This window comes from Neomonachus schauinslandi, chromosome 2 (assembly GCF_002201575.2).
Source record: "Neomonachus schauinslandi chromosome 2, ASM220157v2, whole genome shotgun sequence".
In the NCBI taxonomy this organism is placed as follows: domain Eukaryota; kingdom Metazoa; phylum Chordata; class Mammalia; order Carnivora; family Phocidae; genus Neomonachus; species Neomonachus schauinslandi.
Genome location: NC_058404.1, coordinates 133,472,559 through 133,497,924, shown reverse-complemented (window position 1 = coordinate 133,497,924; position 25,366 = coordinate 133,472,559). Strand labels below are relative to the sequence as shown.

Genomic DNA, 25,366 nt, shown 5'->3' with positions numbered 1-25,366 from the left:
TTTTTTTCAATCGTAGGCCAAGAAAGGGAAGAATGAAGATAACCGAAGAAAAGTAAACATAATGCTTCTGAGTGGGCAGAGACTGGAACTGACTTGTGATACCAAAACTATATGTAAAGATGTGTTTGATATGATTGTGGCCCACATCGGCTTAGTGGAACATCATTTGTTTGCTTTAGCTACCCTCAAAGGTACCAAGATATTTTAAGTTCAGGGTGTAGTATGGAAACTTGGCAACAAGCTTTCATACCTGTTATTGCCCAACTTGTTTTGGGAAATGTTAACTACATGAACATGTCAGCATTGAGAAGTAGGAGTTAGGAACTCCCTTCTCCTAATTAGGTTCATTGTGTTTTTGTTTTTTTTTTTTAAGATTTTATTTATTTATTTGACAGAGACATAGCGAGAGAAGGAACACAAACAGGGGGAGTGGGAGAGGAGGAAGCAGGCTTCCTGCTGAGCAGGGAGCCCGATGCGGGGCTCGATCCCAGGAGCCTGAGATCATGACCTGAGCCGAAGGGAGATGCTTAATGACTGAGCCGCCCAGGCACCCCTAGTTTCATTGTTTTAATAGCTGTGTCTTTTAGCATCTTCTATACCTGACCGTGAACATTTTTCTTTAGCTCAGTATACTGAAGTGGATTTTAACTATTATATTTTGGGGACCATTATATATGTCAATTACCTACATATGTACTCTAGAAATTAGTATCCTGCTAATCTGAATTTAAATATATAGCAGGATCCTATTTCTGAATCTCCACATCAGCTTCTTTAGCCTACTATCCTAAAAACATACAGTGTCTCTTTTAAATGTTTTCACTTCGTGACTGCAAATACATCATTTTACATATTTTTTAAGCTTTACATGCACTGAACTTTGTGGCATTCCCAGTGGCCTCAGAGCAGGGCTTCAGTGAAATCACTCCTATTTATTTATCAGTTAGAATTTCCATAGCTCCTTATTGCTTTGGAGTTGGGCTTTAATAAATCATTGTATTTATAAATTACTCTTCAATATTTCAAATTCCTGTTTACCTCAAAATTTAACTTACCTTAGGCAACAGAGTACCATAAATTGCAGTTGAGGATCAAATTATCTTAAAACCCTACAAAATTAGGATAATGTCCTTTTTGTCACAAAAGAAATGTTTTCTTCAATTTAGTTTATTGAATTCTTGTTTCTTAAAAACTAATAGTTCACTTTATAGAGTCATCCCGTAAACATTCAATTAGTGCCTACTAATGTTCTGTCACTTTACTACTTACAAGTTTAGACTAATCAGTTAATACCATTCACATGAATAATTAATCAGAATTTCTGTTTATAGTACACCTAATTTCTTGAACCTCCTGGATAAGTCAGATTTTATTGAAAACCTTTTATTTGGAAAGAGTCAATAATATTTAGATGGAATTACAAAATGATGAGTATTTTTTCCTAGGTTTCAGTTGGAAGCTCAATAATAATAAATAATAAATAATATTTATTGAATGCTTACCATATGCCACATGCTTTACCAAGTGTTTTATATGGCTTAGGTCATTTGATCCCTACAATAATACAATAAGGCAGGAATTAGCACTATCCTGATTTTACAGACAAGAAAATTGATGTCTAGAAAGGTTAAATAATTTAGTCAGTGTCACATGGACAGTAAATGATGTGGTGGATTTGAATCTAGTTCTATCTGCCCTTAGAACCCTGTCTTAAAAGACTCAGACATACCCTATTGCCCCCAGTCCGTAGGCAGTTACATTCAGCATTCCCTGCCATACTTCTTAACAATCTTATTTTATTCTTGTGTGAAACTACTTTGTGCAAGTCTGACCACCCCCCACCGCAAAAAAAAAAAAAAAAAAAAACTACGAAGGAATCAGAAGAAAACATTGAAGTATTTTTATCTGAGTGTTTCCTCGTTCTGTTTTAGATAATGAATATTTCTTTGTTGATCCTGATTTAAAATTAACCAAAGTGGCCCCAGAGGGATGGAAAGAAGAACCAAAGAAAAAGAGCAAAGCCGCTGTTAATTTTACTTTGTTTTTCCGAATTAAATTTTTCATGGATGATGTTAGTCTAATACAGTGAGTACACAAGTTTCTATTTTTGTCTTTTTGGCTTCTGGTCTTTGGACCCTTTAGTTTACTGATAACTGAATTATTTGATTCAGTAAATGTCTTCTCTATCATAAAAGAAATATTTCCTTCAACATAGTTTATTAAATTCTTGTGCCTTAAAAGATTAATAATAAAGCATCTTGGGAACTCAATTTATATGCCAATAATAAAAATCTCTCCAGATTCAAGATGAAGCCTAGATGTTTAGTGTGCGTTTATTTCTCCAGACATACCCTGACCTGTCATCAGTATTATCTTCAGCTGCGAAAGGATATCTTGGAGGAGAGGATGCATTGTGATGATGAGACTTCTTTATTACTGGCATCCTTGGCTCTCCAGGCTGAATATGGAGATTATCAACCAGAGGTAGGATTTGTTTTTTTTTTTCTCCAGGGCCACTTTCATATTGATATTTTTATCCTCGGCATAATTAAAAACTGAACCTGGATGATGTGTTTGCTATTTAGATCTGGAGTTGTTGTTTTTAAGATGTATTTGAGAGAGAGAGAGAGAGAGAATTGGCAGGAGGGGCAGCGGGAGAGCAAGAGAGAATCTCAAGCAGACTCCACGCTGAGCCTGGAGCCTGACACAGGGTTCCAGTCCCACAACCCTGCAATCATGACCTAAGCTGAAACCATGAGTCAGATGCTCAACCAATTGCACCACGCAGGCGCCCCAATATCTGGAGATTTTTGAGGCTAGTTTGGTACCTTAGAGTGACCAGATTCCCCACGTACATTGGTATGTAAAAATCATACAGTGTAGCTTTCTCTCTCTCTCTTTTTCTTTTTTCTGTGTAAAATTTCCTGTTTTACAATTTCAGGATATCTAGCATTTACCCTTCTTTCTCCCAATTTCTAATTAATAGATACTAGGCACAAGGGTTACCAGCCAAATCTGGGTCAAAGGGATCTTCTGCCTTCCACATGGATCCATGCAGTAATGGGCTGAGAACCCAGCAGAGTTCACTGTACAGAAAGCAGATGTTTGAGGCCAATTGTTCCTGAAAAAAGTGGATCTAAGAGGAAGCAAGGGGCAAGAGTCAGTGCCACTTGAGTAGCATCCTTCACAACATTAACCCTAACTGTAGTGACATTTGGCCCTTGTTGTCTGTCTCTTTAAGCTTGCTAATCAGTTCAGCCATTTTACCTCACCAAATGAAAGAGAAAGAATGATGCATTTCCTCTAAAACTCACTCCTGAGAGAAGTCTAAATAAAAGTGTCTTACCTCTTGGTTGAGGCAAGAACTTTAAGATAGAAGGAAGAGGGCAAACATAATTGCTTATAAAAACATTCTCTTTTCTAGGTTCATGGTGTGTCTTATTTTAGACTGGAGCATTATTTGCCTCCCAGAGTGATGGAGAAACTTGATTTATCCTATGTTAAAGAAGAGTTACCAAAATTGCATAATACCTACGTGGGAGCTTCTGAAAAAGAGACAGAGTTAGAATTTTTAAAGGTAAGCATGCAGGATTACAAATGATAAAGTTTATATATTTTTCAAAGTAAGCAAGAAATATTGGAAGACATAGGTATCTAAAAGCTCAAGTGCCAATAACTGATACTATGCATTATCTCATCTCACTTATTCCTGACTAAAACCATGGTATTTTAATTATCCTGTGAAAGAGAGGACTAAAGCTCAAAGAGGAAATGTAATATTCCCAAAGTCAATGGCTGGTAGGTGGGGCAAAACTAATTCGAACCCTGTATCTGCATGGCTATGGATTCTCTGCTTTTATTCTGTTCTATACTCAAGATACATTATAAATGTATCAAGATACATTGTAAAGAAGTAACAACGGAATTTTTTGATAGAATTATTTTGCTTTGTTTTTTAAAAGGCTTAAAATTCAATTACATCCTTTAAAGACGGTATTTCATAAATGCTGACTAATTCACATAATGGAAGGGGGTCAGAAAAAAATGGCTTTATGGTTCCAGTTCTGCCATCAGCTTTCTTTGAGACCTCAGATAAATAGTCCATTTATGATCAGGAAAGATAGTATTGTGTTACTTCCAATAAGAATAGAAAGTATAGTATTCTGTTGAGAAGAGAAACTTTCAGAACATTCTCCTGGTTCAGCTCCCTAGTATGTAACAGTATGCCTTCCATTTGCTCCATATTGAAGAGAGCCAAGGTTCCCAGCCCTACAAGTATCTACGAAGACAAAGACTTGCTAACCCACATTTCCAAAACCAAAAAAGTTTCCTTGTGTCCCTTTGCAGTTAATCCCCCCCCCACCACCACCCCAGCCCTTGGCAACTACTGATCTCCTTTCTATCACCATAGTTTTTTCTTGTCTAGAATTTCATAAAAAGAATTATGCATTATGTAGTAGTCTCCTGTATCTTGCTCTTTTCACTTAGAAGTAATACTTTTGAGATTCATCCATGGTATGATGTGTATCAGTTTTTCTGGTGGTGGTGGTTTTTTTGTTGTTGGGGGATTTTTTTGATTGTCGTTGTTGGTTTGTTTTTCTTTTTTGTGGGTTTTTTTTTTTGTCATTCTTTTGCTGGGTAGTTTCCCTCTGTACAGATAAACAACCTGTTTATTTCTTCATTAGTTGATGGATATAAAGGCTTTATAAACTTTCAAATACACATTTTGATGTGAGCATATGGTTTTTATTTCTTTTGAGTAATTACCTAACAGTAGGGTTGCTGGGATCTATGGGAAGTGTATGTTTATAAGAAAATGCCAAATTGTTCTAAAGTGGCTGTCCAATTTTACAGTACTACCAGTAATATGTGAGATTTCTAGTTGTTCCACATCCTCAAAATACTTGGTATGCTCAGACTTTTTCACTTCAACTATTGAAATAGGTTAAGTGGTGGTATATCATTGTGGTGAGGTTAATTTGTATTTCCTTAATTACTATTTATGGTGAGCACTTTTTATGTGTTTATTTGCCATTTGTGTATCTTCTTCATTGAAGTGTCTAATAAAATCTTTTTCCCGTCTTTGTATCTGGTTATATGTCTCCTTATTGCTGAGAAATACATGCTTTTTATATATGCTGGATACAGTTCCTTTATCACATATATAATATATTTACCTCCCAGTCTGTAGCCTGCCTTTATATTTTCTTTTCTTTTCCTTTTTTTTTTAGAGAGGGAGATGGGGGGGGGGAAGAGAGAGAATCTTAAGCAGACTCCCCAATGAGTGCAGAGCCCAAAACAAGGCTCGATCTCGCAACCCTGAGATCATGACCTGAGCTGAAATCAAGAGTCAGACACTTAACTGACTGAGCCACCCAGGCGCCCCATTGCATTTATATTTTCTTATCACTGACTTTTGAAGAGCTAAAGTTTCAGTTTACCAAGTTTTTATTCTATAGTTCATGTTTTTTATGTCCCACAAAGAAATCTTTGTCAAACCCGTACCCGTAAAGATTTTCTAAGCTTTATGGTTTTAATTCCTATATTTAGGTCTATGACCCATTTGGGGTTAATTTTCATATACTGGGTGTAATTGAGTGTCAAGATTCATTTTCTTGCCTGTGAATATCCATTTGTTTCAGCACCATTTGTTGAAAAGACTATCCTTTCCATATCAAGCTACAGTGGTACACCTTCTATATCTTTGTCACCCTTTACCAAGGTGCATTGCTATTGATGTTCAACAGGTCTGCCAAAGACTGACAGAATATGGAGTTCATTTTCATCGAGTGCACCCTGAGAAAAAGTCACAAACTGGAATATTGCTTGGAGTCTGTTCTAAAGGTGTCCTTGTGTTTGAGGTTCACAATGGAGTTCGCACACTGGTCCTTCGCTTTCCATGGAGGGAAACCAAGAAGATTTCTTTTTCCGTATGTCCATTTAAACTCCTTTTCATTATATTTTAAGATATGTGTTGTCAATTTCAAATGTAACATATTAATTGGTTATCCTTAAGTAAACTTTAGACCCTTCTATTCAGTAGGGCTAATACATTTTAATACTTTTTTTTTTTTCATTTTAATACTATTTAACTCTTCTTAGTTGTAGGAAGTATTATTGAGATCTTTATTTGGTTTTAGTTTTCTCAGGAAGTGATTTTTAAAAGAATAGTATACATTCCCAGCTGGTTACATGCTCAATTGACTTAGTTGAATTACAACCAAGTTGACTTTCTATTAATTCAGAACTTATTCTGGGATACTTACTTCTCACATGGAGAAACCCCTCTAATGTATTTTAAAAAATAATTATTTTAATCCTCGTAAATTTTGTCTAGCTCAATAATGGGCTCCTCACAGCAACTATGTTTGAATTTTAGCAGTCCAGAGATTTATTGGATTTTATGAACTAAAAACTTTTTTTATTTAAAGATTTTAACTTATTTATTTGACAGAGAGACAGTGAGGGAGGGAACACAAGCAGGGGGAGTGGGAGAGGGAGAAGCAGGCTTCCCACTGAGCAGGGAGCCGATGCAGGGCTCGATCCCAGGACCCTAGATCATGACCTGAGCCAAAGACAGACGCTTAACGACTCAGCCACCCAGGCGCCCCTAGAAATGTTTTTAATGTCCCAGAACTTTCTGCAGTTTTAAGTTTTAGTGTATATTCCATATGGAGGTAAAGTTTTAGAATATCATGTTTATGAAAGATAGTAAGCCGTAAAGGCATATTTTGATTTTGGAAGTGGTTGGAGTGTCTGAACATTGAAATGCAATTGAAAAGCCCCAGAGGTGAATTAAAAAATATGTTAAGATATTTATTTGTTTTCCTTATGGTATTAAGAGACTACTGACATCTCTAATTCATATTTGGGCTGAAATATGGTCTCACTAGAACACTGTTTATAAGGATATCAATCTCAAGGTCCCAACTTACCCTGGTTAATTTTCAACCTAGAGACCTTTGAAATCAGTTCTAGACTTGATGGTTAGTTGGTTGGTTTCCTGTGAAACCCAGAGGTACCACTAAGATTACCAGATGATAATGTGTTCTCTCAGGAAAGCCCAGACAGCCTAATCTTCCCAAGATTGTCAAGACCAGGAAATTGCCCTGGTATAATTTACCTTCCCCAATGGAAATGCTAGCACAGCAAATATCGGTAGGAAACCTTAGATTAATTAAATACAAATCTAATTTGGACCAATTTAGAAAAGGCAACAAATCAAATAAATTGTCTAGCATTCAGCTCTCTGTTGTTAGCCAAGCCATCACACCAGCCCTGCCATATATAGAACTAGTTTTGATTAGCTCATTTTTAAAGATCTCCAGTAATAGAGAATAGACCACATTCCCATGCAGACTGTTCTTGTGTTTAACAAAACTTGTTTATCCCGAAGTCCCTTCTCCAACACAGAGCTCTTTTTAACCCTCATTCCCCCCACCCCCCACTAGCCTCTGGGGAGATAGAAATGTCACCCTCCTGGGGCGCCTGGGTGGCTCAGTTGTTAAGCGTCTGCCTTCGGCTCGGGTCATGATCCCAGGGTCCTGGGATCGAGCCCCGCATCGGGCTCCCTGCTCCACGGGAGGCCTGCTTCTCCCTCTCCCACTCCCCCTGCTTGTGTTCCCTCTCTAGCTGTGTCTCTCTCTGTCAAAAAAAAAAAAAAAAAAAATGTCACCCTCCTTCGCCTTTCTCATCTTTCACAATTGAATTCCCTTGGACACATTTCTTGTCCATTTTATCAGTAAATACTTAGAATCAATTATTCTTATAATTTGTTTCAAACCTGTACAGCTTTACAACTTTGGAGAAAAATATCCTAGGGAATTACTTGACAGTGGTTATGTTTGTTTGGAAAAAAAAATTCCCCAACTATTTGAATCGTCACAGTAGTATATCATCAGATATACTACTGATAGTAAAGAGACTAGTTTGATTATACTGTTTCTTTTAACTCCTCTTTAATACTTGCTGATTTCCTTTTTTAAGAAAGAGAGAACAGGGTCCCTGAGATTTCACTGGTAACATATCCAGCTAGAATATAATAACCTTATTTTGTTTTTATTGCATTGATTGCATATACTTTTTTAAATATTTTATTTGTTTATTTATTTGAGATAGAGAGAGAGCATGAGCAAGGGCCAGGTGCAGAGGGAGAGAGAGAAGCAGATACCCTACTGAGCAGGGAGCCCCGTGCAGGGCTCTATCCCAGGATCCTGAGATCATGACCTCACCTAAAGGCAGATGCTTAATCAACTGAGGCACCTAGGTGCCCCTGATTACATATTTTTAATAGCTGGATTCTATTTATGGCAAGTGGTACTGGTTTTCTATTTATAGCTGTGATATAAAGTTTAAGTGAATTTATATAAGCAAAGTCAATTTAAAAATTTATAAATTAACAAGACCAGAAATTATGAAGAAGGCACCTGCATGATTGAAGTTTGAGTAATATTCTGTTATTGTGTCATTTATGAGCCTCACCAAATTTGACTTCTCTGTGACTATTTCTGCATTTGAAAACAAGGGACATGAGTAGATAGAGGGAATAATTTACACAGTAGAAGCAGCCGAGAGCTGGAGTAAAATCTAATTGGACTTAAGCAGTTCTCCAGAGACATTAGTCTTAGATTCCTGGCATGCTGAATGCTAGTCTTTTAAGACGTACGAATCATCTGCAAGCCTCACCACAGAGGTTGCAACATTTTGGGATGCCCTCTTACACAAGAGACGTTTATATTTTTCAAGAAACATGGAAGAGATAACACTAATTGATGGTTCTCCTGTTTCCCCTGAATTTGAATGCAAGAATCACTCTGTCTCTAAATCTTGATGTGTTTTATCTCTCATCCCAGCAGCCATGTTACCCAGTGCCTCTCTATTCCCACATTTTCTTTTAACTTTTCACAATTTCCATCTCAGCCCTCAGGCCACCAGAATTCTTCTTGACAGAATCACAGCTCTTATATATTAATAAATCAATTTTTGTTGAATTTCATTTTCTTACCCAAGAAGAACATATTTTTGTAATGTCTTTTTCAAACAGTTATGGTATTTGTAAACATTGCATGCAGTAAACTCAAAATATCAATAATCTCATTAAAAGAACCTTTTCCCTTGCTGGTATAGTATACTGTCTGATTTAGGCTACAATCTCTGAAAGTGACAAATGATATTAATTTGATTTATTTGCTGAATCCGTTATAATAACAGGGTTCTATTTTTCTATATTTATATTAGATGCAGGTCAAGGAACGCTCATGCCGAATGAGTGTTAAATGAGAAATAAAAATAATATCTGTACTTACTAACTATTGTTTACAGAATTTAGTTATGTGTTGGGAAAACATCCTAATTATAACACCCCTGATTAATATTGTAGAAAAAGAAAATCACATTGCAAAACACATCAGATGGCATAAAACATGCCTTCCAGACAGACAGCAGTAAGGTGTGCCAGTACCTGCTGCACCTCTGCTCTTCCCAGCATAAGTTCCAGCTGCAGATGCGAGCAAGACAGAGCAACCAGGACGCCCAGGATATTGGTAAGGAGAAACAAAGTGTGTCAGATGCTCAGGGTAAGAGCGTGGTTTTTGCCACAAATTTTAAAAGAACTTCCATGTCTAGAATGAAAGTTACAATGTGTATAGATGTTAAATGACTAAGTCAGCTTTATATAAAGTGCCACAAATGAAGCCAAGGTTTCAACTTCATTTTGGAAACTGCGCCCCAGATCAGTCAGGGAGCACCTGTTGAAATGTCTGTTTTGTGCTAATCATGAGGCTAACTGATGTAAATATGATATTTGGGTCCAAGTGTCTACCCATAGTAAAGTTACATACTCTTTGGGAAGGTAAGACCAACATACATGAAATAATAATACACGTCGGAGGGTCCAGCTTTTAATAACAGATTATATCATACAGACTACATGATCTACAGTAAGAAGAGAGGGAGATCAGAGGCCAGAATACTCCAGTGGTGACACTTAAACTGGAATTTGAAGGACAAAAGTAACTAAGTAGGTTGAAGATAAATGGAAGGGGTTTCCAGGTGAGGGTAAAAAAAAGAAACAAGGCAGGGGGCAAGGGGCGTATGCACCCAGTGATGTGTTACATAGTATAACAGTTTGGGGGTGGCAGATTTCCCACCTGTTAGTTTTACTGGAGTGTGTCCCTCTTCAGCGACTGAGATCCGTAACCCCCATACCCAGTATAAATGGTCAGAAGAGTGATTTTAGTTCCTTTTGAAAAGGAACGAGCAGAAGAAACTAATTCAGCTCTGAAAAAATATATCTTCATCAGAACTGAAATATTTAAAACTGACTCTGCAAGACCACATGAAGAGATTAAAATTATACAAAATCTGGTTCTGCATAGTAAATTCTTATAGACTTCTGTGAAATACTCAGAAGAATTAGATTTTTCAATTTAATGGAATAGCACTGATGACCTTGTGTAGCAGAATCCTGTGAATTCTGTATCCAAACTTTCTCACATCCTGAAATATTACAAAAAAATGTATTCCCTGTAGGATCAGACTGGGGTGATGGCAGCCTATGAATAGATGTTTCTCAGCCTTTCAGAGTCAAGATGGTAGGGGTGTATGCTTATTAAAAATGAAGATTCCAGAAACCTACCTGAAACTTGGTGAATCACCATCTTTGGGTATTGGGTCCCTGGAATCTGCGTTTTAACAGGCTTTCTTCAGTAGTGGTTTTTATGCATGCTAAAATATGGTAACTACTGCTGTAAAGTAATCTCATTATTCCTTCTCTTTACCTACTTTGCTCTGCTAAAAAATTGTATGCTCTTACATATTTTAAAAGTGCAGTGAAATATCAAACTTATTAGAGCTATCAGTATTCGTACTTGGACTAATACTCTAGTCAATAACAAACCAAAATTGAACAATTGAAGGTTGCATCATTACAGACATAGTATAATGTGCTATTATGAAAAAAATCAGAAGACAAAACTATGAAGCCAGCCTTTCATCCTCAGCATTTCTTATACTGAAGAACAAAATAGTGTAGTAGTTAATTAACAACCTAAACTCTGGAACCAGACGGCCAGGATCCAAACCTTGCTCTATTACTTATAAGCTCTGAAACCTTGGGTAGGCACTTAAACTCTGCCTTAGTTCCCCATCTGTAAAATGATTATCATAATGATAATACCTACATTGTGAGGTTGTTGTGAAGATGAAATGAATTCATACATGTAAGCACCTTAAAGGTGTCTGGCACAGAGTAAGTGTTGAATAAATACTCATTATTGTTATCATCACCATCATCAATATTGTCTTACCACTACTACCACTACTAATAGTAGTATAATGACCCCATAGGAAAGTAACTGACTTCTAGGAGTCTCATTTTCCTCACCCATGGAGTGGGAATACCCTATGTATCTCACAGGTTTCCACCAAGGAACACACAGCTGTGTATCCTTGAACTCATATGTGAAAGCCCTTCAAGATGGTATTATCTACAGCTTTTCCCAGATTTTGTTAAACCTTCAAAGGAATTATTTTTTTGCTTAAAATGGCTTAGAAGTAACTACCTGCCTACTTAACTATCTGTATTAGACAAGTGAAAATAACTGGTGTTGTCTGTAGGAGGTTGATGGGCTGACAAATGTATGTTACTTCTTTGCATCATAGAATGTTGGTGCTAGAACCCTAGAGGCCTTTTAGTCCCAAATTTTACTGATGAGGAAACAGGTTCAGAGCATAGTGTCTCACCTAAACTCATAGAGGTCAAATGAGGCTGGAACCGTGATCTTTTCATTTCTATTTGATGAAAAAACTAATTTGCATAGAATGAACTTAAGATTAATAATCATTTATTGAGCACTTACTACTTGTAAGAGATGATGCTGGGTGCTGTGGAATAATAGAAATCAATGAAGTCGCTCTCCTCAAAAGAGCATACAGTTAAGTTGATGATATAAGGAAATATCAAACAGTACAAAGGACTGAACAATCGCACAAGCAGAGGTTAAGTAGTGTGGATGTCAGATTCTGTGTGGAACTAGCCAACCTTTGAGTACAAATCTGAAACACTAGTATTAGGATGTAGGCTCATTCTAATGTCCTTTCCCATCCTGGCAGTCCATATTGGAGTCCTTTCCAGGTGAAAGGGATAAAGGACAGATCAGATAAATTGGTAGTTTATGCTCCCATCCAGTGAATATATGCACCATTTTAAGTCTTACCCAGGACTAGGCTATGAATGGATTTGACTAACATAATCTTGGATATGTTTACAAAACAGTCCGTCCCTTTTTCTGTCAAGGTGTGGTCTACATTTCCTTAAGGGTGAAGAAACCTGTTGGGTATAAAGGTATATCCTGGTAGTTGAATCTGTGTAAGACTAAGTTTTGCATCTTTAATTACAGTCTGCTCTCAAAGCAAAAGAAAATGGAAATCATGTTATCTGCTCTAATAAAACTGTATTTTAAGCTAAAGATCATTCTGGGAATATTTAAACCATATTTTATTTTTATTCTCATGTTTTAATTTGGTGTCCACTTCCAGTTCAGTGAAAGGACATTGAATTTTCCTGTTGACAATGAAACATGTTTATTTAAACTTCATTCTGATGCATTTTAAAAATCTCCTGTGTTTTCCTATCTCTTTATTCCTGAGGTGAACTATTAATTATTAATCTTCCTAGGAATTAGAAGGTAAATGAAACAGAATCTAAAGATCTGAGTCAGCAGCATTTGATCTTTTCTTTTTAAAAGGAAGTTCTTGCAGCCATGGTGGTCAAGCTGTATTTCCTTATAGTGTGCAACAAAGGGTTGATACTTTCCATTGGAGGCATCAAACGGGGAATGCCTTGTAATGTGGATTACCAGTGCATAAACTAAATCATTTAAAATTTTGTGCTCCTGGCCCTTTATTTACATGAAAGGATTTTGATGCTAAAATTCTGTGATACAGTGCTTTTGTTAATAGGCTCAAATGCTCAAATACTGCCATGACATTGGCTCTCACAAAATAGAATAAGCCAAGCACTTGTCATAGAGTATCTCTAAATTTAGCCTCTAAAAGACTTTGGATGTGTGTTTAGGAGTGAAAGGAATTTAAGCATAATGAGAACCCCAGCTCCTTGATCATGTTTATTAACAGAAACCAAAAAAATGAAAGAAGGCAAGTAATACTTGATTCTCCCATGGCTCCTGTGCCTCAGTCCAATCATGAAAAGTCAACCGAGTGGGAAGGCGAGATTGGCATAGTAATGAAATAACAAAAGAAATAATTTTCTGTAAAAGCTTTTTTTTTTTCCCTCCTCTTTGGTAACAGTTTTATTGAGACATAATTCCCACGCTCTACAGTTCAGCCACTGAAAGTATACAATTCAGTGGTTTTTAGTATATTCACAGAGTTGCACAATCATCATAATCTACCATGAGCTTTAAAAAATATAATAATACTCAACTTTTTCTCTGGGCAAAATTCTCCTCTGCATAGCTTCTTTCTCATGTCAGCCTGTCTAGGCTCCATCTCTCCCTCTCCCCATCCCTGGCTTGAAGGGATTTTAGCAGAGACACCACTGGGATTGAAATTTCTGTGTCAGATGTTATTTTCATTTTTAACTGAGACCCGTAATTGGGAATTCAGAGTCAGCAAGCTTGAAGCCCAAACATTATTAGATGCTCAGGACTCATTAGATGAGGTAGGAGATGCTGACCAGGCCGTGGCTGTGAGAAAGCTACAAGGATGGAGAGATGGTTTGAAAACCAAACTCCTTTTTCAGATCCTTGCTTGCCACACTTGGAAAGCTGCTATTTAACGTTGGCAATCAAAACAATTAAAAACTGCATGCTGTTTTATTTATCGAAATAACTCTTCTCATAAAGGTACTGCGGTGTTTCCATCGTGTAAAGCCATCCTATTTCCTTGTAGAGAGAGCTTCGTTTAGGAGCCTGAATCTCCAAGCAGAGTCCGTTAGAGGATTTAATATGGGACGAGCAATCAGCACTGGCAGTCTGGCCAGCAGCACCCTGAACAAACTTGCCGTTCGACCTCTGTCAATTCAAGCTGAGATTCTGAAGAGGCTCTCCTGCTCAGAGCTGTCGCTTTACCAGCCATTGCAAAACAGTGCAAAAGAGAAGAGTGACAAAGCTTCATGGGAGGAAAAGCCTAGAGGGATGAGTAAATCATACCACGATCTCAGTCAGGCCTCTCTCTACCCTCATCGGAAAAATGTCATTGTTAACATGGAATCCCCACCACAAAGCATTGCGGAGTTGGTAGGAAAACCATTACACCAGATGGCAAGATCTGATACAGAATCTTTGGCAGGATTCACAAAACTTAATAAGTAAGAACATAATTACCCAACTACATATTATTTGTAAATTCTACATTTCATACATTTGTTTTTGTTTTGACGTTTTATTATTTTCACCATATTTTTTTACATTGACACATCCCCCTCCTACCTTCCTTTTCCCTCTTTAGTTCAAAGTCTGTTGCAAGTTTAAATAGAAGTCCTGAAAGGAGGAAACAGGAATCAGACTCCTCATCCTTTGAAGACCCTGGTCAAGCATATGTTATAGGTCAGCATAAACAAGCTTACCTTCTTTCTCCCATACCTCATGCTCATGGTGAGATGAACGAAATAATGTTAGTGACCAATATATTATTTTTGCTTCTATGTCCTAATTGCCAAAGCTGCTTTTGAATATGAAATTTTAGGCTACTTAAAATGCACCAAGTCAAATCAAAAACTGATTTAACACGTGATTACTTCAAGGCACAGACTGTTACTTCACTTTCTCTTGGTCACAGTTAAAAACTGTGACAGTCATACTGAGAGAACCCAGACAGTCTGGTACCATGGCTTTGGACAGTCTTCCTTTGGATTTTCCATACAAGCCTGTGGCAGTGGGCTCCACTATACTGTATTTTTTAAAGAAAGGTTTATTTAGGGTACTTTCAGCTTAGCATGAATGCAGATATCTCTCAAACCAGATAATTTTTATGAAATGTGCTGTGGTCAGTAGGTGGAAATTCTTAGTTGATTTGAGGTTTTTTTTTTCCAATTCTCCCAGCTAGCTGAGGCATATTAAGTACGTAAGTAAAGAAGTTTATAAACACATACTATCTTATGAGATAAATAGTTCAATATCCTGTTGCTTTATGCATCTTAAAAGGGAAATGCACTGGAATCTTACAGAAGAGTAGATATTTAAGCAGAGAGGTGTGAACTCAGAATAGGAGACAGCTGGGGAGACAAGAGAAACAAGGACACCCTCTTCTGCTGCTGTTTTACCGTAATACTAGTTAACTCTCACTTAGACCAACGATCGTTTAATCCTAATTACACAAAGTTAAAACATATTTTTTTACCTGTAGTTGGATTGAAGATCTGTGGAGTAAATGAAAAGAGAACTCTATAGTTGGTAGATATTTACAGAAAGCATCATTACTTTATTAATGTAGGCTTCCACAGCTTTCAGAGATGATACTAGCATCAATTTAAATTGAATTGGTGAAAAACTTTCAAGAGATAAAAGGCAAGATTTCACCCTATAGGTCACTACCTTAATGTGTTGAAAATAGCCTAAGAAGACGCTAGTTCAATCTTTTAGAAAATACTTTTCCAAGAGTATTCATATATAATGGGATCCCATATAGATTATAAGCTATTTTCATTGGAAATGCTTTCGTCTACATAAAAATCCATCACATACCAGATGTAGAAGAGTAAATATTTCATTGAAAAACACAGATAGAATAAAACTCACTCATGAAAGAAAATTTATTTTCCACATATGTTTTTTGATTAAGATTATTCATTCTTACTGAATATTAAATTTTCTTTTAACATTTAAACAAATGCTTTTAAAACTCATTTCAGTTTCATCATTTCATATTTGACATATCAAAATGTCATTGCCAGAAACAATACATTTGTGTTTAAATTTATTCTGTAAAACAAGCTGATATGCTTAACTTGGACATTAGAAATAGTAAATAAGCCCATTGTGGGAAGACATTTTTCTGGGTGTAAATTAAAAAAAAAAAAATGTTGCCGCCTTAATGTTTTGATTTTTATGAATTTAACAGAAATTACTAATATAGTATCTGACCATTTTATAAACTGTCTAATAATTTAATTTATACCACAGGAATGACTTTGCATAGTTCTGGAAATTCTTCATCCCAAGTACCCTTAAAAGAAAATGGTAGGTTTACAAAATGTTTTTCCCCTCATTTCCATCATATCTTTTCTCTTGTACCTTATGAGATAGTCTTGGACATAATATTGAAGAGTCTTCAATTCCATGCTAAGGATTTTCGGTCTTACACTGTAGTCAAAGGACAGTTGTATTTTTCAGCACCATGGTGATGTGATGGGACCTGTGATTTATACTAGATGATGAACTACAGAAATGACAAAGTATAAATAAGGACACCTGGAAAGCTAAGATAGTTCAGGTGTAAGATAATCTTGATTAAAGAGTCTTAACTTAGGCAGTTATTTTAACTGAGGATGCTTGAGCTGGATCTTGAGATAAAAGGACGAAATTCAGACAGAATGTTGTGGATATGCATTCCAGACCAAGGTCATAGTGTGATCAGGCAGGGATACAAGTGAGAGGGTAACAGATTCAGGGAACTACAAGGGTCTCAATATGGAGACTTGGGGCCAGAGTGATGCTCGAGAACTAAATAGGGACTAGCTCCGAGTCTTATCCTAAATATTATGGAAAGAATTTGAAGGGGTGCCTGGATGGCTCAGTCGGTTGAGCATCCAACTCTTGGTTTCAGCTCAGTCGGTTCAGCATCCAACTCTTGGTTTCATAGGATCGAGCCCACATGGGGCTCCATGCTCAGTGGGGAGTCTTCTTGAGATTCTCGCCCTCTACCTTTGCTCCTTCCCCCACTCACGCATGGGTGCTCTCTCAAATCTTTTTTTAAAAAAGAATTTGGGGGTGCTTGCATGGCTCAGTCAGTTAAGCATCTGCCTTTGGCTCAAGTCATGATCCCAGGGTCCTGGGATGGAGCCCTACATGGGGCTCCCCACTCAGCGGAGAGTCTGCTTCTCCCTCTCCTTCTGCCCCTCGCCCTGCTCATGTGCTGTCTCTCTCTCTCAAATAACTAAAATATTTTAAAAAAAAGAATTGAAGACTTTAAGTGTTTACAGTTTAAAAGGAGTCTAAGAAGTAACAAAAGTGTAGGAAGAAATTTTGTGTAGTGACTTGAGTCGGTAGATTCAAATTTTTTCGTTTAGATTATAAAATACTCTCATCTACATTATCTTACATGATCTTTCTAACAACATTCATGGGTAGAAAGAACATTTTAATAGTGTGTATATACAGCTTTCCTCCAAAAATGTTTCAGTCTTACCCTTAATAAGTTTAGTTCTAATTTCCTGAGAGCTAAGGCAAAAATGAAGGTATGAGAGTGGGTTGAACCCTATGAAACTGCAGTTTTTGTAGGTTAAAACTGTCAGATACCAAGTGCTATTTTGTATAACTTTAATTTTCTAATAGAAATACCCACAGCAATTCTTCAAGAGAGGAAAATTTTTCTTGGAAGTAAAATTGAGTCAAAAAGTAAAAATATACAAAATATCTTAAATACTTAGCAAATGAAGGATTTTTTTATCCAATTTTTTTTAATGTATCCTCAAAAAATCTGAGGGCATACAATTGAAGAATAAATCACTGAGCTTAAATTTGGGCTTAAGTTACTAAGACCGGGGCAGCTGGGTGGCTCAGTCAGTTAAGCGTCTGCCTTCAGCTCAGGTCATGATCCCAGGGTCCTGGGATCAAGCCCCGCATCGGGCTCCCTGCACAGCAGGGAGCCTGCTTCTCCTTCTCCTTCTGCCTACCGCTCTGCCTACTTGTGCTCTCTCTCTCTCTCTGTGTGTCAAATAAATAAAATCTTAAAAAAAAAAAAGTTACTAAGACCATGATATATAGCTTTATGATGACCAAATGTCTTGCATGGACTGAATTTAGAATACCTCTGTGCCTAAAATAGCTCAATTTTAACAAGTCCATAATGGTAAAAATTTTGACTAATGGTTATTGAGTGCTTACATGTGCCAGGCACTGTTCTAAGCACTTTGTTTAACCCCTCATTTAATTCCCACAACAATCCTATGAGGCAGGTGCTAATTTTATATCCTTTTCACAAATGAGAAACCAAAGCATAGAGAGGTTGAGTTGTGCAGAAGGTCATGGAACTGGCAAGTGCTGGAGCCATGATTTGAACACATGATCTCTGTTTCCAGAGCCTGTATTCTAATCTACTCTTTAGACTGTGTGCTAGCATAATAATGCCTAATCATTTGTAGGTATTGTTTCTCCAAGCTAAACTTTTGAAAGAAGCTGCATAATAATCTATTAAAAGATGAAAACCTGAAGTGTGTTTAAACCTAGGTTCTGATGGAAAAGAGTATGAATTTACAGTGGACACCAAATGAGCAACATGTGCAGGGTAGTTGCTCTGTTTAAACCTTCAGAAACCTCATCTTTGGAGGTTAGTGCCCCCTGCTGAGGAAGGTGACCAACTCACCTGCCTGTGGAGATGTACCCCAGTTGGCTTGCAGACAAGTCTGTTTTCTTCGAAATTCTCTTGGAATCTGCCCACGTAGTCCTGATTCAGTGCTCTGTTGAGAATCAAGTCTAAGATTCACACAATAGAACATGGAAAACATATTTTTCCAAAGAAGGTAACTGAGCATCCAAAAATTAAATTACTTGTCCATGGGGCGCCTGGGTGGCTCAGTCAGTTAAGCGTCTGCCTTCGGCTCAGGTCATGATCCCAGGGTCCTGGGATCGAGCCCCGCGTCGGGCTCTCTGCTCCGCGGGAAGCCTGCTTCTCTCTCTCCCACTCCCCCTGCTTGTTCCCCCTCTCTCTGTGTCTCTCTCTGTCAAATAAATAAATCTTTAAAAAAATAAAAAATAAAAAAAATAAATTACTTGTCTGTGAATCAAATATAGGACTTCTTATTCTAATTTTAGTGTTCTTCCTTGCTGTGGGCAGGATTATGAGAAGACAATTAGAACTTACCATCAGTTAATATTGAATTATTCATCATTTAATACAAGAACCAACAAGTAGAATTCAATCTTAACCTTTTGTGACTTTCAGAGACCCTTAAGGAATGTGAAACTTGACAAAGAAGATAAAAGAAAAAAAGGCATGAATCTTCTAATAAAACAGAGATATGGGAAGGTTTACAAACCTCTGATTGTGATTTCAAAAAAAAAAAAAGTTCCTTAATCTTTAAAAAAAAAGCCACACACTTCTTACAGTATTTCTTCCCAAGAGAGTAAAAACCAAAATAAAGAAAATGTAGAACTGATGCAACAATTATGTAAAATTGGTTTTCAGTGTTTCTTATTTTACTATAAATCAGGATTATTATATAATTGAAAAGTAACTCTTAGCTAAATTTGTCACCTTCCTTCCTATCCAAACCACAAAAATGGGGTCAAACACTGGACTCTTAAAAATGAGATGCACTGTTCTTTAGTAAGTGCATACACTTACTTTATGAATCCCTAAATCATTTTGCGGATTAGAATATTTCATGCATTGGACTTTCAGCCCGTAAGGAAGGTCTCTCCTTATATTTGTATGCAAAGATATTCAGTGTATTCTAATCTTCAAAAAAAATTTTTTTCTATTTTTCAGGTCTACATTTCTCTGAAAATTAGTGATGTTGATCAGTTATCTTTTCCTGTGTGTTGGCCATCTGTCTTTTTGGAAAAGTGTATAATGGGGTCCTGTGGTCATTCTAAAAAAAAAAAAAAAACGAGATGCAAAAAACTCATGTAAAGTAGGTTATTCAAGGGCAGAGGAACCTGGTACAGACACTGAAATAAGCTTTTTTCCCCAAAATTAAGACTGATTATTGGGGCACCTGGGTGGCTCAGATGGTTAAGCGTCTGCCTTAGGCTCAGGTCATGATCTCAGGGTCCTGGGATTGAGTCCCTTCTCCCTCTGCCTGCCACTCCCCCTGCTTGTACTCTCCCTCCCTCTCTCTCTGACAAATAAATAAAATCTTTAAAAAAAAAAAAAGACTGATTATTGTCCTTGTGAACAATCTCAATTCCAAGTAACAAAATGTTACGTAAAGAGATTTTAAAGCACTTTGCTTAGTCAAATGTCAAGGACAAATATAATGTTAATGCTAGATTTTTCCATGTAAGTCTTAATTAGAATACATATAAAGTTAAAAATTATAATAAAAATTGAAGTCCGAAGTGCTCACAAAAGGATTCAACAGATACAGGAACTAACCAGAAGCGAAAAATAGAGTCAACTAAATTGAGACTGAAAGGAACTTTAAAGTATATTCAAACTAGCCTTTACATTCTATGGGTGAGTTAAATAAGTCCCAGAGATGTTATGTGGCCCCAATTTATTCAGCTAATTAGTGCTGGCACGGAAATAAAACACCAAAGTTTCCATTATTATCCCCCAACCCTACCATTGGAGCAGTTAGTATATTTAGGTAGTATAATAATGAAAAATACCTATCTTTGTTTTTATATCAGTATGGTGCTGCTGACCCATCATCTCCAAGATTTGAAATGGGTCTTTTTCCGTAGAGTGACTGATGGATTTATCTAGAGTCTCCTCCACCTACAGTCCATTTCCTCGTAGATTGGGTGGCATGGAGCTTCCTGATACTTGAAAAGGATCTATATCTATAACCAACAGAATCAGTTCTCCTGCAAAAAAAATTGTTGACTCATACTCGGATTGATTACATGACTTTGGCCTTATCAGAAATATGTTCTTATTAGGAAATTTAGTTTAATTGTAGATTTATCTATCATTAGTATGTACAGTTACTTTAGTCAGGGATTGTATATGTCCACATGAACGTTAAGAGAGATGAAAAAGGCAACACAGAAACAAATGTGTCTAATACAGAGAGGGTATACAATTTTATTTTCTAAATTTTACATTTAACAATTATTCTAAAGATATTTCCCAGGTAAACATTATTGGGAATGACACCAGCATGTGTTACTTAAAGAAGTGGAAATTTCAAGTTGAAGCTCTTTTTCACTTTAAAATATTCATAGAATTTGCTGTGTTCCTGGAGTATACTGATGGGAAAAGAAAATCCTTTTAGGATTTAAAAATATGTACTCCTTCAATATTAAAGTTTGTTTTTATATAATCATACAAATACCTCAGAAATCTCTTGGTTCTTGAAATATCTGGCTGCCTTCCTTTGAGATTCATAAATTCTATTCATATCTTTCAGTTTACTTGAGTTGTCCTGTACTATTTACCTCAGATACTTCCTTCTCTGTCATTTTTTTTTTTTTTTACCCAAAGGAAAAGTATTGTGAACATCTACATGAATAGAATACATATAGAATACAAATAGAAACTGGAGGGCACCTGGGTGGCTCAGTTGGTTAAGCACCTGACTTCAGCTCTGGTCATGATCCTGGAGTCCCGGGATCGAGTCCCGCATCGGGCTCCCTGCTCAGCAGGGAGTCTGCTTCTCCCTCTGACCCTCCCCCTTCTCATGTGCTCTCTCTCTATCTCGTTCTCTCTCTCTCAAATAAATAAATAAAATCTTTAAAAAAAGAAAAAAAACTGGGCATGTGCACAGTACTGTGGAGTAACATATAGCTGCACGCCATCCTGCCTTCTTTCTGTGCTCACATTAGTAACTTCACTGCATATCAGTGGGGGTGCGGTGGAGGACATTCCTGTTAAAAAGAGTGGGTTCAAAACTTCCCTTCCAAAAGAATATTTATCTCTGCCCTACTCAAGTCTTGTACTATAGCCAAGCTGATCTGTAACATTTCTCCAGGACCCTCTCTGCCTTCTTTCCATCTCAACTTTTGCTAATGCCGTATATTGCTGTATAACCATCTCCATAATCCACTTATTAAAATCCTACCCCATTTCCTTGAAGTCTTTATTTCTGGCAGGAAGAAGCCTCTCCTCTTTTATAGGCCTGACTCATGCCTTCATAATGCAGCTATTTCATTGACTGTGTTAACATTTCTATTAGTCAGGCTAGGTCTTTGCTCTTGTAGCCTGATTGACTCAGCTCACATTTACTATGCACCAGCTTTCATATATATTATCTCATTTTATTTTCCCAAATTGCCTAGTGAGGGACTTTGACAGGAAAGTTGTTCAGTCAACATTTGAAGGATGAAAGAGTAATCAAATGAATGATTACTCAAATCCTACTGATGAATCTTTGAATATAGAGAGCTGAATCTGTTGCTTCTAGACATAAATACATTAAAATATTGCACATTTATTATGTGTGTGTGTGTTTTATATACATATTCTAATAATATTTTCCTAGGAAATTTCTTTTTATATCCACACACACACTTATTAGCCAAATAAGTAATATAAATAACCAATCTTGTTAGTACATACGTTGGGGAAAAAATGGCATTTTTATTCTTTGAATCAATACCTTTGACTTCTAACAGATACTCCTTAGGCACATTAAGAATATTGATCAGTTTTATAATTGAGGGCGAAAACACTTTGCATAAAGCAAATGGACTTTGTCTTCCCAATGGTGGTAAAAGTATACATTTAATACTTAACCTAACCTTATCCTCTTACTTGTTTTACATTATTTTATGGGTTTGTCCTGTTGTATTTTGTTGGTTCTAGCTGAAAATTAGAGATACTAGTCTATTTTAGGATAAAAGTATTTTGGATGCTTAGATGATAATTTTAAGCTAGGCATTAACTAATTCATGGACTTTATGCTTATATGTATGTGTATGTACGTGTATACATATATATACATACCCAATATATAAGGTTCTTCACACCATTGTCCAGTGATTTTTTTCTTTTTGGAATCTTATAAATTAATTAGAAATACTGAATTACTACTACTCTTATTGATTATAACTAACTATAAGTTTTGGTCAAAAAGAAACAAATAGGGACATGTATGCTACAGAGAGCTAGCCAACTTGCATTAATGCTTAGTGTTTAAGGGATAAAGTTAATTTACTCCAGAGAGCAAATGATTGCTGTTATTTTTTCTGATATTAAAGTGATTTATTCCTAGAACATGAAGTATCACATTTGCATCATTTAAGCATTAATACATATTATGTAACAAAATTACTACTTTTATTTTATAACATTCATACAATTTTAAATCCATGGGTAGTCATATGTTGGCAAATAATCTGTAATTTTCTAAAAGCTTCAATATGCTTAAGAATTATACAGAGATTAATTTCAAAGTTTCATTTATAAAAATTATCTTTCCAAGTGTGTTGCATTCATCTACCATCACTACTACCACATCACACACAAACCAGTTTGAACTATCAAATTATAATTGATATTAGTAAGTATGTTAATTTGCTAGAGCTGCTGAAACAAGGTCCCATGGTCCTGGGTGACTTAAACAGAAATTTATTTTCTCACAGTACTGGAGGTAGAAGTCTGAGATCAAGATGTTGGCAGCATTGATTTCTTCTGCCACCTCTCTCCTTAGCTTGTAGATGGAAGTCTTCTCCCTCTGTCTTCACATAGTCTTCCCTCTGTGTGCACACATGCATGCACATGTCTGTATTCAAATTCCCCCTTATAAGGGCACCAGTCCTACTGGATTAGGATTTGCCCTAAAGAACTCACGTTCATTATTTCTTAATCTGTCTCCAAATACAGTTAAGTTCTGAGGGACTGGGAGTTAGGGGTTCAACATATAAATTTGAGGGTGGGGGTAAAGGGACACAATTCATCCCATAACGGGAAGAGATGAAAGAAAGTGTGTGTGTGTGTGTGTGTGTGTGTGTGTGTGTGTGCGTGCACGTACACATGCTCAGATTGCTAAGTAAATGAAGTAATTTTATTAACATGACACTTAAGTAGCATATTTATTGGTTTATTTTAAGAGATATTTGTGAATGATCAATCTACTAAAAAAAAAAAAAAAGCCCTCAGTGGAAATAAACAGTAAATTCTAGTTCTGATGCTAACAGTCCCTCAATTTATTTAACTAGCCTTTATCAAGTACTGACTAAAGGTGTTTTGCTGGGAGTGATACTAGCTGTAACGTTGAACAAGTCATGAACTATTGTTCCTCATCTGCAAAGCTATGATTTAAAATCTCTTTACCTGACTCATAAGATTGCTCCACAAATAAGAAGTAGATGAAAGTGCTTTGAGAACATAAATGTGCTAGCCAAGTCATTATTAACATGATTTTTAAAAAGTAAATCCATTTTCCTCTTGTTGCTGCTTTACCATACAACTTACCATGAATATTTTATTCATTACTAATAAAAATGTGAACCACTTATGAGTGGAAAATTCTTAACATAGTGAGCATTGTCAAATTCAGGAAGTCAGCCATGATGTAACAGAAAAACAGTGTCAGAAAACTTAAGTTTAAGGTTCAGGTCTTGCCTGTACTAGCTGAGTAAACCTGCTCAAATCATTTAAATTCTTGAGAGTTATTTACTCATTTGTAACTGAAATATACTTATTTCACAGGGAATCATTTATGAGGAATTAACATGATAATATCAGTGGCATGATAATCACATATTGAACCATGTGATGATAGTCAGTCCTTTTGTGAACTATAAATCACCATCAACATATAAGATGATGACATAATATTATTTGAAATAGAATTTGAAAGTGACCAAGTAATCTATTAATGAATTTTGTTAGCATTTAAATTGGGACAAGCAGACAGTCTTAATGCCTGAGCGTGTTATGTTTATTTTATCTTAACATTATACTTTTCCAATAGATGTGCTACACAAAAGATGGAGCATAGTATCTTCACCAGAAAGGGAGATCACCTTGGTGAACCTGAAAAAAGATGCAAAGTATGGCTTAGGTAAGTCACTGAGATTCTTTTTTTTTTTTTTTTTTAAGATTTTATTTGACAGAGACATAGCGAGAGAGGGAACACAAGCAGGGGGAGTGGGAGAGGGAGAAGCAGGCCTCCTGCCGAGCAGGGAGCCCGATGCGGGGCTCGATCCCAGGACCCTGGGATCATGACCTGAGCCAAAGGCAGATGCTTAACGACTGAAGCACCCAGGCGCCCTAGTCACTGAGATTCTTAAAGGGATGTAAGAATTCAAAGAGAAAAAGTGTATAGTATAATATTGGCATTGAGGCACCAGCCCACTACGGATCAAGATACTGGTTGCCCACCCACAGGCCCTTCACCCCACCCACCCAGTCAGGAAATGTGAAAGATGAAATACTTACAAGCAAAACTTCCACTGAATTTAACAGTCCCATTTCACATGTGTTACCTATTTATCATATCTGATATAAGAATCTCTACACTTACATGCATCGGACAGACTGCTCATTAATCACTGAAAGCACCAGTGTCATGAAG

The 25,366-nt window shown here is 36.6% G+C and overlaps 1 protein-coding gene across 5 annotated transcripts in view; it reads left to right on the top strand.

Moving 5' to 3' along the window:
- The window catches only part of PTPN13 (protein tyrosine phosphatase non-receptor type 13), a 153,400-nt gene that overhangs the window by 74,733 nt on the left and 53,301 nt on the right, over window positions 1–25,366 (top strand). For 3 of the 5 annotated variants that reach the window (XM_044912918.1, XM_044912916.1, XM_044912915.1), the window contains exons 11-20: window positions 17–191; window positions 1,932–2,085; window positions 2,346–2,484; window positions 3,425–3,577; window positions 5,748–5,930; window positions 9,380–9,542; window positions 13,912–14,329; window positions 14,470–14,567; window positions 16,143–16,199; window positions 24,764–24,853. In XM_044912918.1, coding sequence (XP_044768853.1) covers window positions 17–191; window positions 1,932–2,085; window positions 2,346–2,484; window positions 3,425–3,577; window positions 5,748–5,930; window positions 9,380–9,542; window positions 13,912–14,329; window positions 14,470–14,567; window positions 16,143–16,199; window positions 24,764–24,853 — 1,630 coding nt within the window. The remainder of the gene's footprint in view (window positions 1–16; window positions 192–1,931; window positions 2,086–2,345; window positions 2,485–3,424; window positions 3,578–5,747; window positions 5,931–9,379; window positions 9,543–13,911; window positions 14,330–14,469; window positions 14,568–16,142; window positions 16,200–24,763; window positions 24,854–25,366) is intronic. The other 2 variants (XM_044912917.1, XM_044912919.1) reach the window with 2 other exon arrangements.